The 9,706-nt window shown below is 34.3% G+C and overlaps 1 protein-coding gene across 3 annotated transcripts in view; it reads right to left on the bottom strand.

Annotated features, from left to right (window-relative positions):
• Positions 1–1,099: 1,099 nt before the first annotated feature.
• Positions 1,100–9,706, bottom strand: part of RBBP8 (RB binding protein 8, endonuclease) — a 40,031-nt gene continuing 31,424 nt past the window's right edge. For all 3 annotated transcript variants that reach the window (XM_053986124.1, XM_053986134.1, XM_053986116.1), the window contains 5 exons: positions 9,049–9,201; positions 8,378–8,447; positions 7,335–7,431; positions 3,642–3,783; positions 1,100–1,698 (listed from right to left, as the gene is read on the bottom strand). In XM_053986124.1, the coding sequence (XP_053842099.1) occupies positions 1,601–1,698; positions 3,642–3,783; positions 7,335–7,431; positions 8,378–8,447; positions 9,049–9,201 (560 nt within the window). In that variant the 3' untranslated portion in view covers positions 1,100–1,600. The remainder of the gene's footprint in view (positions 1,699–3,641; positions 3,784–7,334; positions 7,432–8,377; positions 8,448–9,048; positions 9,202–9,706) is intronic.

The raw sequence follows: 9,706 nt of genomic DNA, 5'->3' as shown, positions 1-9,706 counted from the left end.
ATTCCACTTTTTGGCAGCACCTATTTTTTTCAATTAAAAAAAAAATCCAGGAAACCTGACTTACCTTGGCATGGGTTCTTTGACTGCCTGTTCCAAGAAATGGTTTTACAGTGTTGCAAACATTTATTGTTAACATGCATTAGTATATATGGGAATGACTAAAGACCTTCATTGTTATTAGGCTTTATGCCTTTGGCATTCCTTAGGATATACCCATGTGAAATGCTGAAGTAAGTAAAACAACTAAGCAGGTAGGATGGGGACAGTGCCTACTGTTATCCCTTCTACTTTTCTGCAAAGCCTGCAATTTCAACCCAAAAGGATTTTGTGTCACTTAGTGTTACAGTTAAATTTATCACATTTGTTTTAGTTTTCTTCTTGGGCCTATGCTACAACCTCTCCACCAGCAGAACCTGCAACCATTCCTATATAAATGAAGCTGAATTTAAATGGTCCTATCCACCAAGTTTTCAAATACATTTTTATACCCACACATGAAGTACAAGAATAGAAATTACAGACACATTTTAACATATAAATATATACAGATAAAACCCCAGATGTATCTGTACTTTCTATTATTTTGTTTCTACTTCAGGTATTTCAAGAGTTGCTTGCTTTATGATATCTTTTTAAAAGAGTTCTCACTGCTTGAACCCAACTCTGATTGTAGCTTCTTTATTCCTAGAGATCTTATGGTGATCTTTGGCTTGCCTACCTATGTAGGTATTACCCTGCTTCTGTGATACTGTATGATCTTACTCTCCCAATGCAAGTGTGGAAATATATCCCCAGCTACAAAAGATTAATTTAAAATATCTCTGGAGAATCCTTTGTAACCTAGGTGATGACTATTGCTGTCCACTAGGAGAACTCTGGGCAGAGCTGTCACCCAAATTTAGAAATAACAATGCTTATCTCTATCAATAAATGAGACACATCTATGCAAAGAGATTTCAAAGAAAAAATAAAAGGAATATTGGATATTCTAGTTTAAACACTGAGGAAAAAATGGTGCTATACCATTTAACACTAGAATTGAAGAAAGACAATTAGACTTCCTGGTTTTCATACCTCCAAACTATGAACAGTAGATACATTTCATATTTAATACAGCTTTATTCCAAGTAGATACAACCATTATTGCAACAAGAAAAAAGAAATACAAGAAAATCCAGAGCAAAATGAAAGCACCCTAGAAAATTGTCACTTCTGTTCCTATTGACAGACATTTACTCTTGCAAGAACAACTGATTTCAGTGACTGCAAAGTAGTTACTCACTGACACAAAGTTCAAACAGGAATTGCTGGAATTTCAGCTGCTGGCCTTAAAGAAAAAAGAAAAGTAGGAGACTTCTCTGACAGGTGCAAAAACAAATACAAAATGTATTAACACAATATGAAACAAACATACATTAAATAGTTTTGTTTCCTGGTACATCAGATTTGCAAATGAATTTTATAAAATTTACATATTCAATTAAACAATTTGTCTATCATTGTGAAAAACACAGTTCTTTATTTCAAGTTTATATTAACTATAAATATCTACGGACAGGAAAGATCCACTTCAGGCTGGCACTTCTCACTTCCCCATCTTTTATGTCTTCTGCTCTTTGCCTTTTGGAGAAAACATCACAGCGTAAGGCTGCCGCCTTTTTGGACGTTGACAGGGAGCAAGGTCCTCTTTAATGTAGCCTTAAAAAGAATAAACCTGAGGTAAGAAATATAATATAAAAACAGGCATAACTTTAGCTTTAATATGTATTTAACCTCAAAAAATAACTTTTAATTTTTTTTTCCTTTTGGGGCAAGTGGTTCTGACTTCACATAAAAGTTTTGAGATCCCAGTGTGCAAATATCATTCATTAAAATACGCAGCTGCTTTCTAGTAGGTGACAGCACAGTAATGCAATACAGACAGTTGACAATGAAGAACAGAATGGAAACTATGAATTGTTCATTTATTCAAAACAAAACTGCACCTTCCATATTCTTTCTACCAAGGATTTTACATAAGAGTAACAAAGTATGCAAGAACTGCTAATTCAATTCACTAATAAAAATCACTTTTGAAAATGTAAATCCTAGTCATACAGAGGAAACTTCAGGCACATGTGTTTTGTAGGTATAAACAGTACCTCCCTCTGTTTTAAAAGCACCCAGATTTATTAAAGACTGGAAAAAGCTGAACATGAGCCTATGGATCAAACACACCTTGAAAGCTCTCTGATAAGAAAAGTGGATAGAAAATTTCTATAACATGCTTAACTTAGCTAACACTGACAGTGAACAGACATTTTATGCAAGTCAGTTTCAGCACCTGGCTTTTGTCAATTCTTTACTGTTTATCAGCAACAACATCGACCAAAATGAGAGTAGTAGATTTCTACTTCATAGCTGGAAAATTCTATGTAAACTCAATTATTAAAAAAAAAACCAAACCAAAACAACACAAACAGATGGCTCAAGATACCAATAAGGACTAGAAAATACCTATGTTGTACCCCAGTACACTGGAGTGGCAAGAGCAATTGCTCATCGTGGGAACTCTCTCTCCTGTTTTAGTTCTCTTGCTGCGTTGCTACAAAATATTTCCTTTTCCAAGGGAGGGTTGATCTAAAGTCTGCCTCTGATATGCTGTTGAGAACCATTAACAACTGAACTTTTTAAAAGCTTTAAAAAGTACTTTTCAACCTCTTACTCCAGAAGAACAAGGAGACAGCCAAGAAGCTAATTTTTAATGAGGCTGCAAGCAGATTCCAAATGGGCCAGTTTTTTTTTTTTTTTGTTGTTGTATGGTCCATAAAAATCAAGGCTCCCTGTTGTGGAAGATTAAGGATGATAATGCAATGCTATCACACAATACGCATACACAACTCTGCCTATATTTTCCTATGCCTGACCTGACACTGTTACAAGAACAGATAAAAGCAAAGATTAATGTTTCACAGCTAATGCACAAGTAAAGATATAAGAGAACGCAGAGAGTTCCTATAGGCCTCCTCACCCCAGCACTTCACCACTTCTGAAGAATTGTACATAGAGTACACTAGAATCTCAGTGCTTTAACATAATTTGTAAAACCTCATTTTTACACCAGGCTCTAAGATTTTGAAAAATTGTTTAGAAAGAACTAACTTCTATATGAAGACAAGCTTAAAAAAACCCTAAACCAAACACCACATCTTTTCATTGTCACTAACAAGCAGGGTATATGATGAAAAACTGTTTAACTACATTTACCTGCAACATTTCCATTATCATCTGGTATTATGAAGCTCTAAAAACACTGACAAATGACATCAATAGTGCTGCCTGTCTCTCCTAAGTAAGTACAATCTCTTGGCCTTTACTTCTAAAAATCCAATTCTTGTTTATGGTCAAAAATATATAGGGTTTAAATTATGTTCCATGAAAATCCCAATTACTTCTGCCTTCTCTATCTAGGCTCTAAGAAATTCTCCTTATATTCCTTTCTTAGTAGTACAGGAGCTGCTAAAAGCAGACAATGGTGGCTGCAGTGGCTGCTGATAAAACAGACCTCAACAGGACTGGGTGAGAAAGGCTGCTATATGAACTAGAGATAATTTCAAGGACGAAAAAAAAAAGAGCTTTAAAAAGTACTTTTTGGCACAAACCTCTTTCCACACAGGTTTGGGTAGAAGGAAATCCAACCTCCCAGAAATTTTCAGGAGTATTTGGAGGAATGTAGCGAAATCTGTGTCTTGAACAGGAAGCTAGTTTCTTCTCTCTCTCTTCTTCTGGAATGTCTGCATAATACTGTATGTAAGGGGGGGAAAATCCCAGTTAACAAATTCATACATAATAGAGCGACTGCTTTACACAATTGACACTATCAATCACTGTGTTTATTAACATAGTTATCTAAAAACAATGGTGAGGACAGCCAGAGTAGAGATTTGTTACCCAAGTGACAAACACCTGGCAATTATCCTAAAAGCTTACTGAATTTACAGACTAAGTATAACTTTATCGTGGCAAATTTGTTAGCCTTCTATCTTTTAACATACCATAAGTAACAAGGTTGAGGCATGTGTACAATTACTTATGTCAACAGTCTACTGACTGATTTTACACAGCTAAGTAGCACAGGTGTTGAAAGAGATTGGAATTTTTAAATTTAATAAGTGTCAGCTTGCATCTACATATAAAATAAAAAAAGGAAAAAAGTCCACTACAAACCCCGTGCTGCACAATTATTTCCAGTATCCAAATTTACAGTAGTAACTGCAAACTTAAGTCAAAATGCTTCCTACTTACTTAGCCTCAAATTAGAAGTAAATAAAGAGTTAAAGTAGCTGACTGACACTGGGACTCCAGAAATTATCTGTCAGCTGAGCAGTCTCTATAGTAAATTGGCTATATTCTTTCACCCCTGTCAGCTGTACTGGGGGCTGCAATGAGAAAAGTAAATACTCCCTCCAAACCTTTTTGCTGGCTGTTTCCCTGAGTAGCACAATAGAAAGTTAGAGTATATTTTTTTCCATGCAGTTTTCTACTGTTTTAATTTGTAATTCTAATTGTATCTCCTAAAAATACAAATCTGGACCTTAGAGCACATACAGGGTCAAAATATTTTCAAAGTGAATGCACTGTTTGATTCAACTAGTAAGTCAACAGTCACAGCCACACAAGAAACCTGACCCTTGTGAAAATGGTAAAACAATTCTACAGAAATGGCAGTGTTACAATTCAAAAAGGCAAATTAAAGTTTAGAACTCATTCAATCATGTGGAAAGTGACCTAGACTGGGGAAATCAGGAAAAGAACAGGATATCTCCGTCAACAGAGATTATTTCATGCTCTCAGCTACTTGGAATTGTAAAGTATGCTCATTTGATTTTTACTGACAGAAGTTAAGAACAAGGTGTTAAGTCAATAAAATTAACAATAAGAATTCTACAATGTCTGTATAAGACAAATACTGCTGAGTTTTATTCAGGGATAATTAGTAGTGCTCCTTATTTAGTCCTGTAAATAGCCTGGTATTTTAGAAATTAATCTACTAAAAGTTGGTAGTGTGTTGCAATTTTTTTAATTAAACAATTTATGATTAGTAAGGAATAATTACAGATCCAACAATGAAAAATACAGTACAGTTTAGTAGTAACAGAAAATAAGAACAATCAAAAAATCAAGATAAGCATGTTTTATAAATAAATTAGAAAGAAACTCTTCTTCTTTGGCTTCTTTAAAAATCTATTAGGGTTGACAAAGAATGAGAGTTATGTATGTCAGCTAAACAGCAAAAGAACTCTCAGCTGTTTTCTAGATTGATCTCACTGTCCACAGCATTTTTAATCCACACAAAACATTCGAGCTAGGCTTTTCCATGTGTGAAGATACTACAATCTCATCCTGTCCTCCCTGTAAAAGAATTACTTATAGAACTCTACAATTTGCAGTTTCAGAAAGGGAACAATCCCTAAAAACATTCCTACCATTACTTTAGCAAAAATTTACAGAATAATTCCTGTAATCTAAATGCATATAAAAATGCACCTGAGTGATCCTCCTACTCACCTAAATGTAACTACACTTAATAACCACACTAACAAATGTTACTTTTACAAGCTACCTGTAACTTCTGCCTACAATCTTTCTCTGATAGTATCACAAGGTCATAAAAAACCAAAACATGACTTCTTATCAAAAGTTCTACACTGTAAAGTGAATGAGGTGCTTCCACAAAGCTTTAAGATAAGCACTTATAAAGGACTTTAATATCTGCTTTGTGTGGCAAGTTAAATCTCAGGTCTTCTCAGAGTGACAGTAACTGACCCCAATCACACCACTTGCAGTACAGGGCCAGAATCAATTTACTCATCTCTAATCCACTCCCTAAATATTCCCTTAGACTCTGGCAGCTTTTCAAACCCATATGGCTAATCAGCAAACGAAGACTTTTCTAAAGCATCACTTATGCTTTATCCAATACTCCCTTCTTCCACAGGCATTTAATTCAAAGCTAGTTTTATTATTGTGCAATGACACAGCCAAGCATTCCACACGTTCCAAGACATTGATCTTGAATGGTGTAGACTTAAAAAAAAGCCCAAAAAAGCCAAAACCAACAACAAACCCAAACTTTCCTAGCATTTAATGTAGAAACCTACTGTCACAAAACTGGAGCTGTGAATGTTTCCAGACACTACAGTTATCACTCCAATTTGACAGAAAGTAACATGTATTGGATTTACAGAAGGAAGACCTGCAGCTTACAGAAACAGGAAATTAAAATGCTTAACACATGGCTCTGGAACCATGAAACAGACTGAAGGTTGGGGGTTGTTTTGTTTTCTTTCAAACTCTTTAAATCAAACATATTTTTTTAAATGGTATTTATAATTGACTGTAAAAATTAAGTATTTGTATTTAATGAGTTTTACCAATATTTTTCAGAAAATATTTTCATTAAAAACATACTCTAATAAATTTATTCAGCTAAGTAAATGGGACTTGACTATAAAGTGAATAGCAGGAGAATCTCTGAAAAATGTTGATTCTATATACATGTGGAAATTAAGTGGAAAGATTCCAGAAAATCCACCATTGTTCAGTCATTAATCCACACTTCTACTGAGTCATCATTTATTAGATCATAACTCTATTAACGGCTAAATAAAATATGTTCTTATTACACATGTAGTTACATCAATATTTTTTCTCTACACCAAGTATCTGAAAGCAGATTAGTAAACAGAAAGCGAGGAAAAAATGTGTAATGTGAAACCTAAAATTTTGTACTTTTTAACAAGTATTTTAAACAAGTAACTTTAGACATTTTTGCATATATTTGCATAAATATACGCATTGTCGCCTATGCTGGTGCAATTATCTGAAAAAAATTAACCCAGAAAACAAAGAAAAAATCAACCAAACCAAAATGAGATCTGTCTATCTATATAATGGTACAACAGGATATAGAACATACTTAGCCCAGTGCCCATAAAGTTCAGTAGAGCTTTTGATCTAAAGTTTGGAAACCTGTAATAGCTCTTTGCCCAGCTAATGTATTTTTTATTAACATTAATTGTACTGGAACCATGACATAAGAAGCTCTTCTGTCATGCAGATACACACAAAAAAATCAAACTCAAGTCTTTCCATGCTAAATGTGGCTACTGCACTAAAAACAAACAAACCACCTGCAAACATGGTTATCCAGCTTTGGTAAACACTTACTTACCAGCTACGTAGGTAATGATGATGATGCAACCAAATTAATAATTAAAAACAGCACTTCAGCACTTAGATACTGTCTGGACTTAAACGAATGGCAGACTGACAAATTTTAAAGCACTACTTACTATTTCACATTCCTTACAAGTGTGGCCAAGTAATTTTCTTCTTTCTTCTTTTTTTCGAATAACCTCAATATGAGGAAAATCTAACACAGTGCTCTTTCTGAAAAACAAAAATGTTTTCACATAATAGTACTTTTATTTCTTCTACATGACTGGAAATTTCCATTTTTTTGGAACAAAATGATGGACAGACAAGTTAAAAAAATAATTCAGGAAATGTCTACAAAACCCAAATCATACTGCCTTTCATAGTTGAATAGGGCAATTTTTATAAATAAAACAGTTTTCAAATATAGTATGAACTTCTAAATAACCAGAAATGTGTGTCTCATTATTATGGCTTTTCAGAGTGTAAAAGTAATCACTATATAGAAATTACCCAAATAGAGATCTTCTATAGAATATTTTTGTCCAAGACAGAGTTGTGCTTACAATAATTACCATGAGTTGGGGTTCAAGATCAGTAGGTTCTTTTCAACTTAACTGCTCTCAAAACAATAAACAAGTTTTCCTCTACAAAGAAAACATGCACTGAGGTAAAATATAAGCTAACTGAAGTACTTGGTATCATTACAAAATGAAGATTCAGACTTCCAATTATGATAATACTGGAAGGCAACAGAGGAGGCACTAAGAGGTGCAATTGTTGAACACTATTCATTTATTGCCTAGAGAGCAAGGGGCAAAAATACCAGAGAAGGAAAGCTTTTCATTTGTACAAGCAGCCCACAGGTCCTTGGCTCATAAATTCAGGCATGACCACACGCCTGTAAGAAACCACATGGATTACAAACCACTGCATTCACTAAAATTATAAAAAGCAGAAGAGGCAATCTCTTCAGCTAATGTAACAAGCATCTCAACATTTTTTCCCCTTATCCCAGTTTTTATCTAAAGTCTTTTATCTAATGTAGTAGATCTTCTACCTCTGCATCTTCAACTGCTAGGCTGTTACACACAAAGATGTTTATTTTATGGAGGATCAAGTTTCCTATAGGGAAGATACCAAGAGCCTTAAAATGCCCATAGAGAACAAACTAAATTACCTCTCATCACTTTTGAAATAAGGCTCTACAAAAGCTTTCTGCTTGGCTTTATCTTGTTTATCCTCATGTTCTGTAAATACACATGCAAAACAAAATACAAGGTTAACAGACTGCCTGCAGAAACTTCTGCAAAATTATTAACAAACTGTTAAGAAACATAAGAATGCCATGTACATTTCAGTCTGAGACAACAGATTCAAACAGATGCAAAAGATAATACAGAACTGATAGAACCATCAATCAAAAATATTACTGGAGCAGAAGGAAACCAGCAGTGACACAAGCAAAGAAGACAAGAAGAACATCAAAGGAAAGGCTGCTTAAAATACAAAATACTGTAAAATCTTCAATAGGACCTAGAATAGTGAGAAGAAAGGAAGTAAGTAGATGTAGCCAAAACCTGGTGTTTCTTTTAAGAGTCAATTTAGTGTTCTGCTGCTGTGCCAACTTCCACTATGCATCCCACATTTGTGTGGCGATAAATGAACTACCAAAAAAAATTCATATTGCTTTATGTTACGTCCTTACAAGTAATCAACTTTACCACAAATTTATGCAAAAAGAACTGGTGGTTTATTTGGCATATTTGTTCCTAAAGAACAGAGTCTGACTTCAAATCAACTCTTGTAGTTTAGGTAAGCTAATAAAGACAAAACCAAATTATATCCCACTCTTTAGTTTCTTGCTTGCTGCTATTATTCCCTTTTCCTGCTCTTCATCATGAAGAGTTTCTTTTTCATCACATGCCGATGGGCTATCTTCTGGTAGGCAGGATTCATATTCTTCATGGGTTGTCCGATCAAACATATCTGTTATTTCGCCTCCTGTTATTAAAAGCACAAAGAACATCCAAATCAGTGTCTCAATTATTTTAGTCAAGAAATCACAATTTGACTAAATCAAAAGAATTAACATTTACTTACTGCTCCAGTACCAATTAACTCAAAACCAGCTATACCTTAATTCTTGCTGCAACTTCTCTGTCAAGCTTTCAAATGTGGCCAATGCTCATTTATTTTTCAGATACCTTGGATCCCATTTCTAAAATTTGATTAACTGCTGAATTGCTGTGAGGTACCTTTGACCTTAATACTGGATATGTGAAACTTTTTTTCTAGCAATTATGGACTTATCCAAGCAGAAGGAAATACTTTTTGTGGGTAGGAAATAGTCACTGCCCTGCAGCCATGATTCATCACATACCATAGGGTAAAAGTGATATAAACACATTTGCATTTATTTTAAACATACTAGTTCTATTTATATGTCATTAAAAACAAAATTAGTCTTCTCATACAAAGTCTGATGTGATTACATAGAAAACCTTCA

The sequence above is a fragment of the Vidua macroura genome, chromosome 1 (assembly GCF_024509145.1).
Source record: "Vidua macroura isolate BioBank_ID:100142 chromosome 1, ASM2450914v1, whole genome shotgun sequence".
NCBI classification, from domain to species: Eukaryota; Metazoa; Chordata; class Aves; order Passeriformes; family Viduidae; genus Vidua; species Vidua macroura.
This window is presented reverse-complemented; position numbering and strand designations above follow the sequence as displayed.